The following is a 20,843-nucleotide window of genomic DNA, read 5'->3' as shown; positions in this document are numbered from 1 at the left end:
GTGGACCTTGGAAGGTGCTCTATGAGGTTGACTCTTAAGATGGGTCTTTCCAGTGGTGGAATTCAAATTTTTTTACTACTGGTTCTCTGGGCGTGGCTTGGTGGGCGTGGCAAGGGAAGGATACTGCAAAATCCCCATTCCCTCCCACTCCAGGGGACGGATACTGCAAAATCCCCATTCCCAGCCCTCTCCAGGGGGAAGGATACTGCAAAAACTCCATTCCCACCCCACTCCAGCGGAAGGATACTGCAAAATCCCCATTCCCATCCCACTCCAGGGGAAGGATACTGCAAAAATTCCATTCCCACCCCACTCCAGGGGAAGGATACTGCAAAATCCCCATTCCCTCCACACTCCTAGGGGAAGGATACTGCAAAATCCCCATTCCCTCCCCACTCCTGGGGGAAGGATACTGCAAAATCCCCATTCCCATCCCACTCCAGGGGAAGAATACTGCAAAATCCCCATTCCCTCCCCACTCCTGGGGGAAGGATACTGCAAAATATCCATTCCCACCCCACTCTGGGGCCAGCCAGAGGTGGTATTTGCCGGTTCTCCGAACTACTCAAAATTTCTGCTACCGGTTCTGCAGAACCTGTCAGAACCTACTGGATTTCACCCCTGGGTCTTTCCCTCCACTGCTTACCTTTGACATCTTCTTCTGTGGTCTGAGTTGTAGTGGTGATAGTGGTTTGAGTGATGCTGTCATCATAGTACCCTGGTTCCACATAATAGTCATCCCAGGCAGTACGGAAACGGTTAGAGTCAGGAGCACTCTCTCCAGGAATCTCTTCCTCTTCTTCCTCTTCCTCCTCCTCCTCTTCCTCCTCCTCCTCCTCCACCTCCTCTTCCTCTTCTTCATCCACATTCCTGTCTTCCTCCAATTCCAAGCTTTCTTCCTCTGTGGGAATACGCCCTGTTGGTACTTTGTTGCTGAAGAAAAGATCCATCGAGTTAAGATCGCAAACAAGTCCATCAAGCAAGAAGAAGCATTTGAGGAGCAGGGGAAAGGGACTAGGGAGACTTTTCCCCATGGGAAAAGGAAAATATTCTTATTCAACTATATAATCCTGTAGGAGCGGTGGCTTCAATTTTGCGCTATTTGTTTTTGTTTTGTTTTTTGGTCTTTTAATGACCTCGTAATGTAATCCCTTACATTGGGGTGGAGTCAGGGCAACTGAGTGTTTACTGGCCGGATGCCTTTCCTGACGCCAATGCAGAGTTCGCAGCAGATAATTACTCATTGTGCCCAGAGAGAGAAATATCTCTCGCTACCTAGGATCGAACTCACAGCCTCCTGTTTGTGAGGCTGTCGCACTAATATAAGGTTGCCAGGTGTCCACTATTTGAGCGGACAGTCCGCTTTTTTCACATTATGTTCACTATTTTTTTTTCACAAAATAGTGGACATTTTTTTTATTCAAAAGCTTTATGATTGTATATTTTTTAATATTTCTCAACATTGTACTGAAATTAAAGAATTATTCCTTAAACACAAAGAATTGATCAAAGCTGCACAGTCAAATAAAAATACAACAAAGTAAAATGTAATTTAATATTTTACATATTATTATAATATATTTGATGTTTTGAATTTTAAGTAAAGTTTTGAATGTGATTATTTTAATACGTGTTAAAATGTTTGTAAGAAAATATATAATTTAATTGTAATTTTTTTTTTATTTTTTACTACTTAACCCCCCCCCCCCCCCTTGTCCGCTATTTTTTGGAAGCAGGCCTGGCAACCCTACTAATAAAATGATAAATTGTATATGCATAGGTACATACACACACACACATATCTAAACATTTCCTTGCAGATCTCCCCTTTAAGATCCAGATCCAGGAACATTCTAGATTAAATAAGCTTTGCAAGGGCTAAGATTTGGTCTCAATGTAATCTTAACCGCCTTCCTATGCAGCTGGATCTGCTCTAACTCATCGGCTCACCTGTGCAGGGCTTCCTCCCTTAAATGGGCAACCACCGGGGGACCCTCCGTAGCTTGCTCCACCCTGATGGCTGGTGGGCGTGAGGGGCAGCACACATACTCTACACCTCGGAAACGGTCAGCTCCACAAGGCAGTAGCATGCCGTAGCTGTGTAGCTCAAGATGTTCACCACTGCAGGCCTGAAAGGTGGATAGGAACAAGGTTAAAATGCTGCAATGCAACACCCAGAGACTGGTTGACACGACAAGGTAAACTTTCCTAGAGTGCCATGCAGTGGTGGGTTGCCCCCGGTTTGCACCGGTTCTATAGAACTGGCAGTAAAAACCAGCGGAAGGCTCCGCCCACTGACCCTGACGTCATGAAAACGCTTCTGCGCACGCGTAGAAGCTTCTGTGCTTGCGCAGAAGAGTGCGTGCGTGCGTGAGCGAATAATCTTCATGAAGTTCACCTTGGCTTCATAACTATGGTGGCGCAGCAGACTAAAGTGCTGTTAAATAGCACCAGCTGCCTGCAATTACTGCAAGTTCAAATCTCACCAGGCTTAAGGTTGACTCAGCCTTCCATCCTTCCGAGGTAGGTAAAATGAGGACCCGGATTGTGGGGGCAATAAGCTGACTTTGTATAAAAAAGAACACTGCTGGGCGGGGGGGCCAAAGCCCTACTAAGCAGGTATATACAAAAGTATGAAGGCTATTGTTTAACGCATTGTAAGCCGCCCTGAGTCTCCGGGGAAGGGCAGCATATAAATCGAATCAATCAATCAATCAATCAATCAATCAATCAATCAATCAATAATGAAGTTATGTGTGATAATCCAAATTGGCCTTTTGTTTGAGTTTGTCTACACTGAATATGGAGTTGTGCACATTAACACATCGACACTGTGAACTGGTACAGTCACAGCGCCAAGCATAAGTTTAAGCTCTCTGTCAGAATGCAACCAGCTCAACTTGGATGTGTTCTACATTTAAAAAAAAAAAAAAAAAGAGCAAGTCAAATTTAGAAAGCTTGCATCACAGTAATCCAGCATTCTATAAGCATTTGGTGACGTGAAGACATTTATTTTTTTCCACTGCATGGAATACCTCACATATTCCTCTAGTATAGGGGAAGAACAGCATAAGGCAGTGATGGCTAACCTTTTTGCCATTGCGTGCCAGGAGCAGGGGGGGAGGTGTCGCGCACATGCGTACCCACACCCATAATTCTATGCGCCCCCCCACACTCCCCCTGCTCCTGGCACGCAATGGCCTGGTAGGCCCGTTTTTCTCTCTCACTAGGCTCCAGAGCCTTTCTAGGAGTCTGGGGAGGGCGAAAAAGGTTAGCCATCACTATCCTAGACTGTGGCATAATCATCAAACTTGCTTATCTCACGGTGACGTCTTCCTAGAGTCTTTAACAACGAAGCAACCCCTTATCAACCCATGCTTGAAAGAAGGGCTCAACAATTCAGAATGATCTTGATAAAAACCTCCTTATCTCTTCAGATTTCTTGCCAGCCCTTTTAACTTCCATGGGTTCAAGTAGAAATGCTGGAATGCGCTTGATAAGAAGCCCACAGTTACTCACCTCTTTAGCCACACTATGCCAATACAAGTAGGTCTCACAGGAATCCATTTTCTCTTGGTGCAGGAATTTGCACTTGTCTGGTACAAGAAGTGCTTCGCTCACAAACTCACCCACTGGGGGAAGAGAAAAAGCAAGGAGGTACTGGTGTCAAGGGTTTATTACTTTGTGCTATCAAGGAGCAATGGCGAGGTATTTATTGTAGCTATGTCTGGCAGGAGAGGCTACAATTGCTAAGATTGCAATGATTTCTCTGTTCTTCCATCTTTTGCGTTACTAACACAGGATCTGAAAGTTGGGATTCTCCAGATTTTTATTGATTACAACAACTCTCAGCATCCTTGACCATGCTAACTAGCAATGATGGGAGCTAGGATCCAATCGTTTTTAAGATTAGGAAAGCTGCAGGTTCCTCTACTTTATCACTCTGATTCTTCCCAGAGAGAAGAGTAGTTTAACACCAGCTTTGAAGGCATGAAGGTTTGCCCCCAAATTTGCCTTGAGGTAGATTAGATTTGGTCTGATCATGACTATAATACCATAATACCCAGTCGAAATGGCCCTGAATTATGGGATCTGACATCTGGCAAGCATGGAAGGTATTAATTTGCCAAAGGTTCATTGGAATGGATAAAAGTTTAATTTGACAAAAGACAAGATTCCTGTCAAAGCATGTGCAAAGTAAGGTAAAGGTAAAGGTAAAGGTTCCCCCGCACATGTATGCTAGTTGTTCCTGGCTCTAGGGGGCGGTGCTCATCTCCGTTTCAAAGCAGAAGAGCCATCGCTGTCCGAAGACGTCTCCGTGGTCATGTGGCCGGCATGACTAAACACCAAAGGCACATGGAATGCTGTTACCTTCCCGCCAAGGGTGGTCCCTATTCTTCTACTTGCATTTTTTACGTGCTTTCAAATTGCTAGGTTGGCAGAAGCTGGGACAAGTAACGGGAGCTCACCCCGTTATGTGGCACTAGGGATTCGAACCGCTGAACTGCCGACCTTTCGATCGACAAGCTCAGCGTCTTAGCCACTGAGCCATGACGTGCCCACCATGTGCAAAGCAGGCAAGACCAAAATATCTACAGCAATAGGCTTCACTTCTCTAAAACTTCTGTCTGGAAAATGAATGCAATAGGCCTCACTTCTCTAAAACCTCTGCCTGGGAAATTAATAAGCTAAAGAATGATCTGCAACCCCAAGTTTGGAAAACTCCAAGAATTGCAAGATAATGTTCATGACAGAGATAGACAATTGGGGGTCTTCTACACCAAAGTTTGGATTGCAACTCCTAATTCCTTGTCACTGGTCATTCTGCTGTGCCCCCACCCTCTACTGAGACTCTAAACTATTCAAGGATTTCAAGTTGCTTATTTTGCTAATTATAATGCAATAAGCATTTAGGGGGAAAAAAAGTGCTACCACAGCACTTTTTCCTGGAAAAGAAAGACACAGAAGCCTTGTCCACAATCAATTTCTGCACCAATAGCAGCTTCTTCATTTCTGCTCAAAAATAAAAGTCCCACTGAATTAAATGCATATAACTTCCACTTCCACTGAATCAGAGTTAAGTGCATACAGTATAACACTGTAGTGTGCATCAACACCAGCGTTTCCCACCCTCAGCAGCCTTAGGGATGGGTGGGCTTCAACTTCAGCATGCTGGCTGGGGAATTCTGGGAGTTGAAGTCCATCCATCCTAAGTCTGCTGAGGGTGAGGAATACTGGCCTACACTACACATTTTTAATCTTTCTTGATCTGCCAAAAGGCTCCGGAGGGAGAGAAAGGTGGGGCTTGCAATTATCAGTACCAAGACATTCCTTGCCTTCAAGCTGGTGCTTTCAAAGGCACAACCCACCCCCCACAAGGCAACAGAAGGAACAAGGAAAATGACAACAACACATGATTTCACTCCCAATTTTAAAGCCAGTCCTTATCATCCCCAACTGGACATGCACACAGGTCAGACAGCTGGACTTTGCACTTACCAAGACACTGGTAGGGTACCACAATGTGCATCTGGCCTCTGCATGATGAGCGTCCCTTCTTGCACCACTTGTCTATAGTAACTGGCTGTGTACCTTCCACAGCATTTGTGATCTGCAGCTCTGGATATACCTGCAGGGCAAATGGCCATTAGTAGGGCATCCAATAGAGGGCGGAGAAAAGCAGGAGGTCATTCTCCCTTGAGACACTTCAAAGGATGATGTAAAGATACACTCCGTCTTGCTGATCTGAATGATAACCCTGGTGTTCCTGACTCCCCTTTTCCTAAGAAGGAAGTCCTTGGGAAAAGTACTCCGATACTATGAGATGCCTATATATCTACGAAGATCAGAGCCATGCAAGCAATAGTTTTGACACTCTAGTCTAGTCTATGCAAGCAAAAATTGGACTCTGAAGAAGCAGGATAGAAAGAGTATCAATGCTTCTGAATTTTGGTGCTGGAGCATATTCCTGAGAATACCATAAATAGCCAGGAAAACAAACTTCTTATGTGTGGGAAAGTAAGAGGGGGGATTTAGGAGAGGGGTTGCCTGTAGACATAATAGCATTATTCCAATCCTGCATCTGGAGAAGGAGTGGTTGAAGTGCTGTCTCGAGATGGGACGGCGGTTGATTGGAGCATGTGATTGACTGAGGAATGAGTGGATGATTTTGGGGGTTTTGATTTACTGAGGGAAAAGCTGGATCTCTCAGAATCGGGTTTTCCCAGATGTGTCAGTTTACCTACTCTCATAAATGGAGCTTTGAGAAAATGCTTGCTTCAGAGTTTTACTTGGAGTTGGGTTTTTTTCTGGAATGCTGACACTTATGATCATTGCAGCATCCCTAAGGTCACGTGATCAAAATTCCAGATGCTTGGCAACTGGCATGTACTTATGACAGTTGCAGTATCCTGGGGGGGTCATGGGATCATCATTTGTGACCTTCCCTGCTGACTTCCAACAAGCAAAGTCAATCGGGGGTGGGGTGGGGGGAGAAAGGCAGATTCGCTGAACCACCATGATGCCAACTTAACAACCGCATGTGATTACTTAACAACTGGGCCAAGGAAGGTTGTAAAAATGGGACAAAACTCACTTAACAACTACCTTTGCTTAGCAGCGGAAATTTTGAACTGAATTGTCAAGAACTGCCTGTACTTGAGGACTAGATTAAATGAGCTTTGGAAGGATGGGAGGAAGATGGAGATGTACATGTTTATGACGCTCTCTGTGTGTGTTTGTGTGTACACATGCCGTGTGTGTACCTCCTGGCAGTAGCTCCTGATCTCCTCAGTGTTACGAAAGCAGGTCCGAGTACCGATGGCATCAGGCTCCCAGTGGCCTGTCTGGACGTTGAGATGGAGGACCAGTTTTCCACAAAACATGGCCACTTGGGGCGTCCCCAAGGTGGGCCCAAGGGCTGCTCCCATCCCCTGAAAGCACAAAAAAAGTGGGGGGAGGGGAGGAGAAAGATTAGTCAACACATCTGGCCAAAAGTACCAAGTGGAAGCGCTGGTCATGCATCGTGGCTGTGATAGGACCACAGCCAAGGTGACATCCAAAGGGCATCATCAGTCACGCAAGGCTCTTCCACTTCAGCAAATTCCACCCTTCCCCTCTTTTATTTTATTTTATCTTATTTTTTTTTTCCACCTCGCTCCTGGCTGCTTCTTTTCCCACCCCTCCCATCTTTGTTTGCACCGTCTTTCTTTCTGGCTTCTCCTCCTCCAGTAACCACCAGGATGTTGTTGCTGTGGTAACCGCTCCCAATGGAGTTGCCAGATCTTCTCTGTTGCCATGGAGACCAGCTCCCAGATGGAAATTAATACTGCATCACCAGCCCCTTCCCTCTGCTGTTTCTCTTCACAGGGTCCACCCCCACTTGCCCGGCCCTTCCTTCTCCACCTCCTCTTCTTCTTCTTTCTTCCTCCCCTCCCCTTCCTTCCTTCCTCTTCCTCTTTTCTGCACCTTCTTCCGCAAGGCTCCCCCCTCCTCTTATTCGCCCCTCCAGCAACAGCTGCTTGCAGCATCTCAATACTGATGTTGGGGACTACCTCTCAGAAGGAGGCCAATTTTGGGTGGATTTGGTTGGACCTTTGATCCAGTGCCTGAGTTTGGCAAAACGCAAGGGGCTGCATGCATTCCCACAACATGCGATTCCCAGACACGTAGCATTCTAAGCTATGGCAGACGATCAAAACCTAATTTAGCCTAGTCTCGTGGGTTGTGCAAAATCCAGGGGTAACAGAAGCCCGTGGGGTCCTTGTCTTCTCAGTTCTATCTGTTCCACCTTCTTACAGGATTCTGAGCTTGGGCATCCAAGCTGCTTCCATAACTGCATCCTGCAAGAAACAAGCTGTTCCATTCCAATAAAGGAGAACATGTGTAACTCTGGGTTGACAATGAGGGCTCCTTGGTGCCCTCTGAGCTTGTTTGTTTTCTTGTAGATATTTCATTACCCTGACTAGGTAACATCCTCAGTGCTAGTGAGGAGTGCCAGTTTGACCGTTCCTGACAAGGACCTCCCAAGCATCCATTCACACAGCCTCACCAGCTAGCTAGCCAAATCACAAAAAGCTTCGGACTAAAATACTTGGATGCAGTAAAAGAGATCCTGGCTGTGGGCTGGGAAAGGCCGTGAATTGCAGAGTCTTTGAAGATGCAGGGGTGGGGATGAGAGGGTGGGAGGGGGTGCTTTGTTTTTAAGGATGGATGATCTGAGAATGAATTGAGAAGAAGCTTGAAGTCGGTCGGTCCACACGGAAAGGGGATTTTGATGACCCAGAAAGAAGCAGTGATGTAGCTTGCCGATTTCTCTTTCCCTGCCCTGCCACTCCCACCTTTGAGCTGAATTCCACCCAGTACATTCATTTCTCTTTTCTGGAAAGTGACAATTTAGTTTAAAAATCAGGAAATCCCTCCCCGGCTTCTCATCCTTAAAAGAGAGGTGGGAAGCATTACAAGGGAGAATCGGTGGGCTGCATCCAGGCTCCGAGAGAATAGTCTAACCGGCTTTTTTTTTTTCCTGGGGAGGGGCAGGATGGAGGAGAACAGAGGGCGGGGTCCACCTAATGGAGGTTTTTTTTTATTTTTTAACAACGGAGGGGCAAAGGAGAAATCAGGCCTGGATTAAGCTGGATCTCATGGCTAAGCCAATGCTTTAAGTGATTAAGCAGCTGCTGCCGTTTGATGGAAAGCTGACCATTGGACTCTACATCAAATGCAGGGTTGGGGAAGGGAGGGAGGAAGAGAAAGGGAAAGAGAAAGAGAAGAGAAAAGAGTGGAGTGGAGTGGATTTCCAATCGAGGGTCTGCTTGACTGTCTTCTGAAAATCACCTAGGGAATGGCAGGAAGGTGGAAGTTGGCCTTGGCTAAAGGTAAAGGTTCCCCTCGCACATATGTACTATTCGTTCCTGACTCTAAGGGGCAGTGCTCATCTCTGTTTCAAAGCCGAAGAGCCAGCGCTGTCCGAAGACGTCTCCGTGGTCATGTGGCCGGCATCACTAAACACCAAAGGCGCACGGAATGCTGTTACCTTCCCACCAAAGGTGGTCCCTATTTTTCTACTTGCATTTTTTTTAACGTGCTTTCGAACTGCTAGGGACAAATAACGGGAGCTCGCCCTGTCATGCGGCGCGAGGGATTCGAACCGCCGAACTGCCGACCTTTCTGATCGACAAGCTCAGCTTCTTAGCCACCGAGCGTCCCTTTTGGCTTTAGGTAGGAAGTAGTTAATGGAGACAGGATTAATAAATGAGCTTTAATCCCTGCTTCTGTTTCTCTCCCCCAGCCCTCCTTCCCAACCTGGGATTTGGTGAGCTGAGCTGGAAAAGGGAGGAAGGCTCAACCTTTCTCCCAACCTTGCTTCTTTTTTTTTTTTTAAATTTGATTTATATGCCGCCCTTCTCCGGAGACTCAGGGCGGCTTACAATGCGCTAAGCAATAGCCTTCATCCTTTTGTATATTTATACAAAGTCAGCTTATTGCCCCCACAAACTGGGTCCTCAATTTACCCACCTTAGAAAGGATGGAAGGCTGAGTCAACCTTGAGCCTTGGCGAGATTTGAACCTGCAGCAATTGCAGGCATCTGGTCTTAATAACCAGCTTAATAACAGGGTGCCTTAGACCACTGTACTACAAAGGCTTTGCCTTTTACAACAGGGCAAAGTGCACTCTTCCAAAGGGGGTTGGTTGAGGGGTGGGTGGGCAGGTGGGAGGAAGAGGAAGCTTTCAAAAGGAATAAAAAGCCTCTGAAAAGGCTTCTCTCATCCTTCGGCCCCCTCCCCCCCATGCCCCTCCACGTGCCACTTTGGGAGCTGTTTTCTCTCGCTCTCCCCATCCCTCTCTCTTCCCTTCTCCGACCGATGGTAGGCCAGGTGCTGCTGCTCCAAGATGACCAGGCAAGATGGCGAAGCTTGGGCTTCTGGCCAACCCAGCAGTAGGGCAGGCGTGCCAGGGGGTGAGATCAAAGGAAGACAGATAGGCCTCAGGGGGGTGGGGGAGGGGTGGGAGGGGGGCTGAAGAATTGGAAAGGGGTGAGCGGAAGGCGAGGGAGGTCGCTGGTCCCTTGGCACACAGAAAGAGCAGGGTGGGGGAAATGACGGTTCTTCCTTGCGGTTGGATGTTGACGTCCCTTTTTTTGGCGGTGGGAGAATTTTCCCAACCTTTCCCAGGGTTTATGGTCTTTAAGGGAGCTCCTCTTCCCTTTCAGTTGGAAGCTAGGGGAAGCTGGGATGGAAAATGGCCTGGGATGAAGGCCGTGGGGGTGAAGTGACCACAAGGTGGACACTCCCTTCGAAAACGTCTACGTAGCAGGACCCTGCCTGGCCCCTTTTGGATAAGAATGAAGAGACATCCCCCCCCCACTCTGTTAAGCCAGATAAGGGGGAATGTTAGCATCTTCCAGCTAGAAAATGCTTCAAAGTTCCCCACAGAGACTTTTAAAGGTCATCTAGGCTCACCACGTTGCTGCTGCGCTAGAAATGGCCTCTCCTCCCGGCCTTTTAAAAGTTCTTCAAGCTATATTCCAATCATGAAGGTAAAAATCATGTGATCGCATTCTTTTTAATTTATTTTTTTATTAGATTTATATGCCACCCTTCTCCGGAGACTCAGGGCGGCTTACAATGCGTTAAGCAATAGCCTTCATACTTTTGTACATTTTATACAAAGTCAGCTTATTGCCCCCACAAACTGGGTCCTCAATTTACCTACCTTAGAAAGGATGGAAGGCTGAGTCAACCTTGAGCCTGGGGAGATTCGAACTTGCAATAATTGCAGACAGCTGAATGTTAATAACAGGCTTTTAGTCTGTTGAGCTATCCAGGCATTTATTTGGGGGGCCTTTTATCGTCCTTTTTTAGGGATTGAAGGGGCATGAGGGTTCAGCTGTTGTTTGTGACCTCCTAAGGCAGTGTTTCTCAACCTTGGAAGCTTGAAGATGGGTGGACTTCAACTCCCAGAATCCCCCAGCCAGCGCTGCTGGCTGGGGGATTCTGGGAGTTGAAGTCCACCCATCTTCAAGCTTCCAAGGTTGAGAAACACTGTCCTAAGGGAAACGAAGGTGAAGTCACAGGCATCCTAAACACTAGTAAAAGTCAAGCAGGGATATGTAAGGGCGGCATTTGTGGGTGTAGGAGCCACCTCGGTTGACTTTGTCTCCTACAAAGAGGAAAAGGTTGGGTTGGAATCTCTTGGAGATCTGCCCAATAAAAAGATGACAAGAATTATGTGGCTGAATGACAAGAACTGCGTGGTCTTTGGACACTGTGCTTGCATTCTCAGCCAGCCATGCACACAAAACGCGGCCCTTTCACTAAACAGGGTGCACGCATCGTGGTCAGCTAAGCTTCCCCCCAAAGCACAGTTTCATTCACCAAGCTGCAACTGCCTGGGTTCACACAGACCACGAAACCCAGAAAGCATACCTTTCAAACAGCAAAGATGGAGTTCCTGTGACATGCAGTAGTACACCAAAAGGAAGCAAACCATCTTAGGGCTAATTGCGGTGTATAAACCTAGTCTTAGGGTCCCCCCCACATCCTCTGGAACCACTGACTCCACTGATGAAGAGGCAGAATGCACTAACATTAAATGTTCTTCTTTAGGATTCTGTTCAGCTATGCCCTCTTCTAGCATACTTCTCCCTAGATAGGCATTTTCTGGCCATCCATCAAACCTCTTCACTGAGTATTTCAGCCATTTCCCATAAACTACCTTTCCTTCCTTCCTTCCTTCCTTCCTTCCTTCCTTCCTTCCTCCCTTCCCTCCCTCCCCTTTCCCTCCCTCCCTTCCCCCTTCCTTTTCTTCCTTCCTTCCTTCCTCCCTCCCTCCCTTTCTTTTCTTCCTTTCCTCCCTCCCTCCCTTCCTTTTTCCTCCATCCCTCTTTTCCTCCCTCCCTCCCTTCCTTTCTTCGCTCCCTCCCACCTCCCTCCCTCCCCTTCCCCCTTCCTTCCTTCCTTCCCTCCCTTCCCTTCCTTTCCTTCCCTCTCTCCCTCCCACCTCCCTCCCCCTTCCTTCCTTCCCTCCCTTCCCTTCCTTCCCTCTCTCCCTCCCACCTCCCTCCCCCTTCCTTCCTTCCTTTTCTTCCTTTCCTCCCTCCCTCCCTTCCTTTCTTCACTCCCTCCCACCTCCCTCCCTTCCCCCTTCCTTCCTTCCTTTTCTTCCTTTCCTCCCTCCCTCCCTTCCTTTCTTCGCTCCCTCCCACCTCCCTCCCTTCCCTTCCCCCTTCCTTCCTTCCTTCCTTCCTTCCTTCCTTCCTTCCTTCCTTCCTTCCTTCCTTCCCCTTTCCTTTCTTCCTTTTCTACCTCCCTCCCTTCCTCCCTCCCTCCCTCTTCCTTCTTTTCTTCCTGCCTCCTTGCCTTCCTGCCAACCGTTCAGATCGCCAATGGTACCAGCCTCCTGGGAGTGGACCACATCGTTTTGGATACCTGAGAACAAGTCCAGGTGCAATAGGCTGGCTAGACTGAGAAGCTTCCTAACCTCATGGCTTTTCCTATCCGCTGAATGCCCTGACAACCTGCCTTCTTGTGCGGCTGAAAGGAACTGTGCAGGTGTTGCCAACCACAAAGGAAGCGGCATTTAGTTCCAGAACACTGAGCCATAAGAAGTGGGAGGGGAAGGCTCACTTACGCCTAGCTCAAGAAACATGTTTGCTACTCGATTATTGTTCAACCCAGATTTTCTACCGTCCCATCTAGGGAATTTTTTATTTTATTTTTTTTTAATTTGATTTACATGCTGCCCTTCTCCGGAGACTCAGGGCGGCTTACAATGCGTTAAGCAATAGCCTTCATCCTTTTGTATATTTTATACAAAGTCAGCTTATTGCCCCCACAAACTGGGTCCTCATTTCACCTACCTTAGAAAGGATGGAAGGCTGAGTCAACCTTGAGCCTTGGCGAGATTCGAACCTGCAGTAATTGCAGGCAGCTGGTCTTAATAACAGGGTGCTTTAGACCACTGTACTACCAAGGCTCTTGGCTTGTTGATTTCCTCTTCTAAATTTAGGTGCGTCTTATAGCCCGAAAAATACGGTAGTTTCTCCTTCATTTGCAGGAGAAATTCCACCCCACAGCCAGGTTTCCCCCAGATCCCTTAGGATGCCAACACAGTTTTGCAAGAGAGCAAAGCCCCCTTCCTCACTAAAGAGGAGGGGAAAAAAACCCCTCTCCCCATCGATAAAATTCAAACGTACAAAACCAAGGAGTTAACCCTTCGGTGCAGAATCTGATCATATCCTTTGATGGGGAGAGAACGATGCCTTCATATCATGGGGCCAGAAGAATCCTATTTCTAAAGAGAGGTAGCCTTGAAAGACGGGCATCATTCTTGCTTGAAGCCCCCCCCCCACATTTCTGAATGAGGCCTTTTAATGACCCTGGCTAGGGTGGTGGTGGTAAGATTGGCTGGCCCTATCACACAGGGCTTGGGGAAGAGGAGAGAAGGGACTGCACTACGACCAATGTCACATGCAGTCTGGAATATTTGTGATGAGAACCGCGGATGCCCACTGCCTCTTATTAAAACTGTAATATGTGTACGTATACGACTGTTTCCAGATTTTGGAGCAGAAGGGCTAAAATGAGATACGTTTAACTGACGATTCCAAATGGATTCTGCTTCAGTATGTTCAAATGCTGATAAGGCCACGGAAGGAACAAACTACGGGAGACCCAATACGAACCCATTTACCTCCCTGAGAACATCTAGCCAGGATTTTCTGGATTGTTCCCCAATGAGGGGTGGCAGGCGGTGAGCACATTTTGGCAGGATTTGGGTACAGCGGGCAGAGTACCCACTAGACCGTTGGACAGTTGAGACCAATCCTGTGGCTCGAGGTCATCTAGTCTTACTTCAAACCCATCTGCTGGCTATTTGTCCCCTACAAGTAGGACAGCATCTCCTTCCCTCTCTACAAAGGCCTGCGGAAGCTATGGGTCTCTGGCCATCTTTGCCGAGTACATCTGTTTTTGCAAAGGGCCAGTCCCAGACAGAGATAGAGTAAGGTGGTCAAATATGATTCTCCGTGTTAAAATATCTTGGCCAATCTTGGCTTCCCGCATTTATGCCCTACGTGAAGATGCGCATATGATCCCTGTGCTTTGCATCAGTCAGCAGAGAATAGAATAGAATAGAATAGAATAGAATAGAATAGAATAGAATAGAATGGAATGGAATGGAATGGAATGGAATGGAATGGAATGGAATGGAATGGAATGGAATAGAATAGAATAGAATAGAATAGAATAGAATAGAATGGAATGGAATGGAATGGAATGGAATGGAATGGAATAGAATAGAATAGAATAGAATAGAATAGAATAGAATAGAATAGAATAGTTGGAAGGGACCTTGGAGGTCTTCTAGTCCAACCCCCTGCTCTGGGAAGCCTGTGGGAAGCTAGAATGGTCTACAATGGCCATTTTCCTCCATTAGCCACTTTTCGGCTCTTTTCCTTGGTGATCACATTAATGCAAAGAGCTCATCAAACAGCAGTGATGTTTGGTATATTCAAGAATTTTCAGCTCAAGCAAAAGTAGGTACTGTGAATTTGCAAAAGATTGTGGGCTTCCTCGCAACTGCCTAGCCAGCCAACAGTAAGTCCAAGGGGCTCATTTGTAGCAATAAGCCTCCAGCGGATGTGACTTGGAAACCTGCCACCACCAGCTTATGAAATGAAAGAGTGGCCATTGGCTCCGAAACGTTAATCACGGCCACCCAGTCTTGCAATGGCTTGGGTGGGTGAGGGGGAGGGAAGGAAGTGATTTGAATGAGGACAGGGCACCAGCCAGTGCCAGATCACTTCCCCACTTTGAAACATCTGGTTGGATGGGTAGAGTGGATCTCCTTCACCCACGGGCAGGAAAATCACACAAAGCAAATGCGGGCTTTTCCTGAAGGTTTGGGTGCCGCTGGGCAAGGCAAGTCAAAAGGCAACGATTCAGGCAATCGTTTCCCACGGCCAGGAGGGTCCAACCTTGCCAGACCAGGGTCTTCTAGGGGTGGCCTTTCCCCAACCGGGCGCCCTCCCGGATTCGACAGCTGGGGATGATAGAAGGTGGAGTGAGTCCCACCCAGGGCAGCGAGGCGTGGAAGGCAGACGGCAGACGTGCGTTTCCCCCGCCTCCCCCCTCTCTCATTCTCTCTCTTTCTTTCTCCCTCTCCCTCTCCCTCTCTCATTCTCTCTCTCTCTCTCTCTCTCTCATTCTCTCTCTTTCTTTCTCCCCCCTCTCTCTTTCTCTCTTTCTTTCTCCCTCTCTCTCTCTGTCTCTCTCTCTGTCTCTCTCTTTCTCTCTCTCTCTCTCTCATTCTCTCTCTCTCTCTCTCTCATTCTCTCTCATTCTCTCTCTTTCTCCCTCCCTCTCTCTCATTCTCTCTCTCTCTGTCTCTCTCTCTCTCTCTCTCTCTTTCTCTCTCTCTCTCATTCTCTCTCTCTCTCTCTCTCCCACCATTTCCCCCCCTCCCCTCTTGGGATTTCCCGGCAAGCGCTTCCATTCTCGCCCTTCTCTTGGAAGGAACCGAGAATTGGGGAAGGGTCTCCGGGTAGATAGATCTCTCGCGCGGTCCGCCGTGACCTTGCCCAGCCCCTTCTCCTTCTCCCAGCCCCACCTTTGCGCACCGATCATTCTTCCCCACCCACCCACCCACCCACCTACCTCCCGCCCCCCCCCCCAACCCCACCCCACGCGCGACCTCCGGAGGGCGCTGCGGTCCCAAGGAGCCCTCCTACCTCCGCCCCACCTCCGCCCCCGGGGGGGGGCTCACCTGGGTGTTGGCAGCCGCAGCTGCGCCTCCGGGTCCGGGGAAAGAGCCCACCAGCAAGAGCAGCGGCGCCAGGAGGAGCCCTCGCGCCGCAGCAGCAGCCCACCAGCCAGCCGAGGCGCATCCCGTCGAGCCAGCCATGCCTTTAATGCCCCCGGTCCGCTCTCGCTCTCGCTGGGGCTTGGTCCCTTGGGAAGGACGGGGGGGGGGGGGAAACGGCGCGCGCGATCGCTCGATCCCCTCGATCCCCTGGATCGCTCGATCCCCTCGATCCCCTCGATCGCTCGATCCCTCGGGCGGCCGCCTCCTTAAACGGGCCAGCCAAGAAGCTGCAGCAAATGGAGTCGGCTCCCGGCGGGGCTGGGCTATAGCCTGGAGCTCTGCTGCTGCTGCTGGCTGTTGCTTCCAGCTGGGCTGTGACAGGAGGAGCTGGCCCCGCCGCCGCCGCCTCTGCCGCCTCTGCCGCCGCCGATCGCCTTCCCCGCTGCTGCGGCTGCAGCCTCTGGCCGGCCCCTCCCTCCCTCCGTCCCTCCCCGCCCGCTTCGCCTGCCTGGCCCCGCCCGCTCTGCCTGCAGCCACGGAACGCCCAGGAGGAGGCAGGAGGGGAACCGGGAGGCGGAGCGCGCGCGTGGGGGGTGGAGGGGGGGCGTGGGGGGGGGGGGCAAGATCGCGGCCGGAGATGCGGAGCCGGCGATGCTGCCCCCGGGTCTGATGGAGGAGACGGTGTGTGTGTGTGTGTGTGTGGAGGGGGGGGGAGAAAGAGGGGAGAGCCCCTTTCAGACGTTCCTTCCCCCGCCTCCCCCCCCCCAAGGCGGCGATGCAGGGATTCCGCCACGGGGAAAGGGAAAAGGCGCCGCCGCCCCCTCTGCCCGGTTTTACCGCGGCCGAAGCCGTCTGGGTCATCGGGGACTTGAACTGGACCAAGCGGGAAGAGACCCGGGCCGGATTTTGCTCGTTTTAGCAAGCCAAAGAAGGGGTGGAAGTGGAGGTGGAGGTGGAGGTGGGCGGGGCAGGGGTGGGGGGGTGGGAGGTCGATAGATCAGCCGCCGATCTCCGGGGCTGGAGGTGGCCAGCCGGAGAGAGCCCTGGGCTGGCTTTTTTTGAGTTTGCCTTTTCCCCGCCACCCCTTCCCGCCATATGACACTATTAAGGTTTTAATAAGAAAAAGAAAAGGTTTTAAAAAGGTCGGAAACTAAGACTTAAGGGCAAAGAAAGAAGAAAAGAGAAGAGCAAAGCCCAAAAAGACAAAAGAAAGGGGAGAAAATGGAAAGAAGTCGTTTCCGATTTTCTTTACAAGTAATTATAAGTGTAGGATAGGATAGGATAGGATAGGATAGGCTAGGATAGGCTAGGATAGGATAGGGTAGGGTAGCGTAGCGTACGCTACGCATAGCGTAGAATAGAATAGAATAGAATAGAATAGAATAGAATAGAATAGAATAGAATAGAATAGAATAGAATAGAATATGGGACGGGACGGGACGGGACAAGACGGGACAGAATAGAATAGAATAGAATATGGGATGGGATGGGATGGGATGGGATGGAATAGAATAGAATAGAATAGAATAGAATAGAATAGAATAGAATAGAATAGAATAGAATAGAATATGGGATGGAATGGAATGGAATGGAATGGAATGGAATGGAATAGAATAGAATAGAATAGAATAGAATAGAATAGAATAGAATAGAATAGAATAGAATATGGGATGGGATGGGATGGGATGGGATGGAATGGAATGGAATGGAATGGAATGGAATGGAATGGAATGGAATGGAATGGAATGGAATGGAATAGAACAGGGGTCTCTAACCTTGGCAACTTTAAGCCTGGGAGTTGAAGTCCGCCAGGCTTAAAGTTGCCACGGTTGGAGACCCCTGGAATGGGATAGAATAGAATATACAATACAATACAATACCGTGTATATACAAACTATACAGTATATAAATATGCTCTACTTTCAGGATGACTTTCGGGTTTTTTTTCTGTAATCCGGTTTTTTTTCATCGTCATCCAAACCATGTATCAAAAGTTCATTTTTTCCCCTTGTTTCATGCAAAAAGTCTATAAGGGGATTTCCAGTCAGCAGTAAAGTTAGATAATGTCTGTTCTTTGATCAAAGATGTCAATTTAGCAAAAACTAATGCAGAGTAGCAAAAGAGGGGAAGGGGGAGGCGGCTGTTATGTTGAAGGGGTGGGTGGGGGGAAGGTGCCTTTTCCTAACAGCCTCCCATCAAAAGTATTGCCTCCTTTGAATTCATGTCTGCGGGGGCCAAGGCAAAACGACTTCAATCGCTAGCAAGTAGAAGTGACTGCAAGGTTTAATCTTGTTTTTCCCCTGGTTTCTACTCTGGTTTCTCTTCAATACTCTGGTTCCTCTTCAATACTCTGGTTTCTCTTCAATACTCTGGTTTCTCTTCAATACTCTGATTTCTCTTTAATACTCTGGTTTCTCTTTAATACTCTGGTTTCTCTTCAATACTCTGGTTTCTCTTCAATACTCTGGTTCCTCTTCAATACTCTGGTTTCTCTTCAGATCGTAGAATGGAACATTTTCTAATGGGTCTTCCAATGGGATCTGGGCTGATCTCACCTCTTCCTGGTTTTCCGATGGATTTTTTGCCCATTGGTGCAGCCTGGCACCCTCTTCCTTCTAAGTGAGGCACAATATTTAAAAATCCTGCCCACACTTGCCACGATGTAAAAAAGATGTGGAGACTCTAGAAAGAGTGCCGAGAAGAGCAACAAAGATGATTAGGGGACTAGAGGCTAAAACATATGAAGAACAGTTGCAGGAACTGGGTATGTCTAGTTTGATGAAAAGAAGGACTAGGGGAGACATGATAGCAGTGTTCCAATATCTCAGGGGCTGCCACAAAGAAGAGGGAGTCAAGCTATTCTCCAAAGCACCTGAGGGCAGGACAAGAAGCAATGGGTGGAAACTAATGAAGGAGAGAAGCAAGGAGAAATTTCCTGACAGTCAGAACAATTAATCAGTGGAACAACTCGCCTCCAGAAGTTGTAAATGCTCCAACACTGGAAGTTTTTAAGAAGAGATTGGATAACCATTTGTCTGAAGTGGTGTAGGGTTTCCTGCCTAAGCAGGGGGTTGGACTAGAAAACTTCCAAGGTCCCTTCCAACTCGGTTATTCTATTCTATTCTATACTCCTCCAACTAAAAAAATAAAAGAGCAACCAAGATTCTGGTCCCAGCACGGGTAGTCCTTGATTTACAACCGTTCCTTTAGCAACTCTTCAAAGTTAACAGTGGCATTGAAAAAAAGTGACTTGCAACTGATCCTCGCACTTACAACCATCATAGCATTCCCAGGTCGTATGATCAAAATTGCAGCCTGTATATATTTAGGATGGTTGCACCATCCCAGATTCATGTACAGTCATACCTCGGTATTTGACTGCTTCAAAACTCATCGAATTTGGTACTTGACGCCTTTTGAAGCAAAAAACCCCTTGTCCCAGTATTCATCTTTCTCTTGGTACTCATTGCGCAAGGTAGAATTCCATCTTCTTATAACGACCCCATAACCCTTTGCAGGGTGGAGTCTGGGCAACTGAATGGAGCAACTGAATGAGGTTTACTGGCCCGATGCCTTTCCTGACGCCAGTGCGGAGTTTTGTTCGGAAGATATATTCTCATTTATTTATTTATTTATTGGTTCGATTTATATGCCGCCCTTCTCCGGAGACTCAGGGCGGCTTACAGTGCGTTAAGCAATAGCCTTCATACTTTTGTATATACCTGCTTAGTAGGGCTTTTGGGCCACCCCAAGCGGTGTTCTTTTTTATACAAAGTCAGCTTATTGCCCCCACAATCCGGGTCCTCATTTTACCTACCTCGGAAGGATGGAAGGCTGAGTCAACCTTGAGCCTGGTGAGATTTGAACTTGCAGTAATTGCAGGCAGCTGGCAGTTAAGTGCTACTTAACAGCACTTTAGTCTGCTGCACCACCAAGGCTCTTTATGCCCAGAGAGAGAGAGAAATATCTGCCTCTACCTAGGATCGAACTCGCAACCTCCAGAATTTCAAGATTCTGTTCCTTAACCCTTTAATAAAAATAGTTTTTGTAGTTATAACTTTGGCATTCAACTTCTGCAGGGCTGGCAATGGTGTGGGTTACAAGTTATAACCCAGGCTTCTTTTAATTTTCGGAACATCAGTGTTTCCTAATTATTTCCTGCATTATTGCTAAAAAATAATAAAGGCATGATACAAATAATAAATAAATAAATGAATACATATATAAATACATACAGTACATAAAATGTAAACATCTTTATTATTTTTCCTCTTTTCTCATACCCTGCTATGCCAAAAGGTTTTTTGGGATTTGCTAAGCCAGAACTGTGTGTAATGGGTGACTGCAGTAAATTATATCTGCATTTCTCTTTGGCATGGATCCAGAAAGTTCAGCTGGTGGCACAGGATAGCAAAATTAGAGGATCACACAATGCAGGAGGACTTTCCAATTTTGTTGGCTTCCAAACTGGTTCCATCTTTATTTCAAAGTTGCTCTGTTAGGCATCCGTTTGAACCTTAAGATTCCTTCTCCTGAGTGCCATTGCTAGTTGAGGCCTGTGCATTTTGAGGGTGGCTAGCGAGAAAGACTTTTTTTTTTTTTAAAAAAAAGGAGATATAATATTTCTGGTAAGACCCAGTTTGGTATAGTGGTTAAGGCATCAGCAGAGAAATTGGGAGACTGTGAGTTCTAGTCCCGCTTTAGCCGCAAAGCCAGCTGGGTGATCTTGGGCCAATCACCTTCTCTCAGCCAGTGGTGAAATCCACATTTTTTTTTTACTACAGGTTCTGTGGGCGTGGCTTGGTGGGCGTGGCAGGGAAAGGATACTGCAAAATCTCCATTCCCACCCCACTCTGGGACCAGCCAGAGGTGGTATTTGCCAGTTCTCTGAACTAGTCAAAATTTCCACTACCGATTCTCCAGAACCTGTCAGAACCTGCTGTATTCCACCCCCGCTCTCAGCCCTAGGAAGTAGGTAATGGCAAACCACTTCTAGAAGGTCTTGCTAGGAAAACTGCAGGGACTTGTCCAGAGGTGG

The 20,843-nt window shown here is 47.9% G+C and overlaps 1 protein-coding gene across 2 annotated transcripts in view; it reads right to left on the bottom strand.

The window, feature by feature from the left end:
• The window catches only part of APLP1 (amyloid beta precursor like protein 1), a 50,114-nt gene extending 33,994 nt beyond the window's left edge, over positions 1-16,120 (bottom strand). For both annotated transcript variants that reach the window (XM_070950085.1, XM_070950086.1), the window contains exons 1-6: positions 15,767-16,120; positions 6,765-6,932; positions 5,500-5,629; positions 3,520-3,632; positions 1,951-2,129; positions 647-933 (exon numbers count right to left, since the gene is read on the bottom strand). In XM_070950085.1, coding sequence (XP_070806186.1) covers positions 647-933; positions 1,951-2,129; positions 3,520-3,632; positions 5,500-5,629; positions 6,765-6,932; positions 15,767-15,904 — 1,015 coding nt within the window. In that variant the 5' untranslated portion in view covers positions 15,905-16,120. The remainder of the gene's footprint in view (positions 1-646; positions 934-1,950; positions 2,130-3,519; positions 3,633-5,499; positions 5,630-6,764; positions 6,933-15,766) is intronic.
• Between the last annotated feature and the right edge of the window lie 4,723 nt (positions 16,121-20,843).

Source organism: Pituophis catenifer, unplaced genomic scaffold (assembly GCF_029215685.1).
Source record: "Pituophis catenifer annectens isolate HBS135680 unplaced genomic scaffold, rPitCat1.0.hap2 SCAF_9, whole genome shotgun sequence".
NCBI classification, from domain to species: Eukaryota; Metazoa; Chordata; class Lepidosauria; order Squamata; family Colubridae; genus Pituophis; species Pituophis catenifer.
This window is presented reverse-complemented; position numbering and strand designations above follow the sequence as displayed.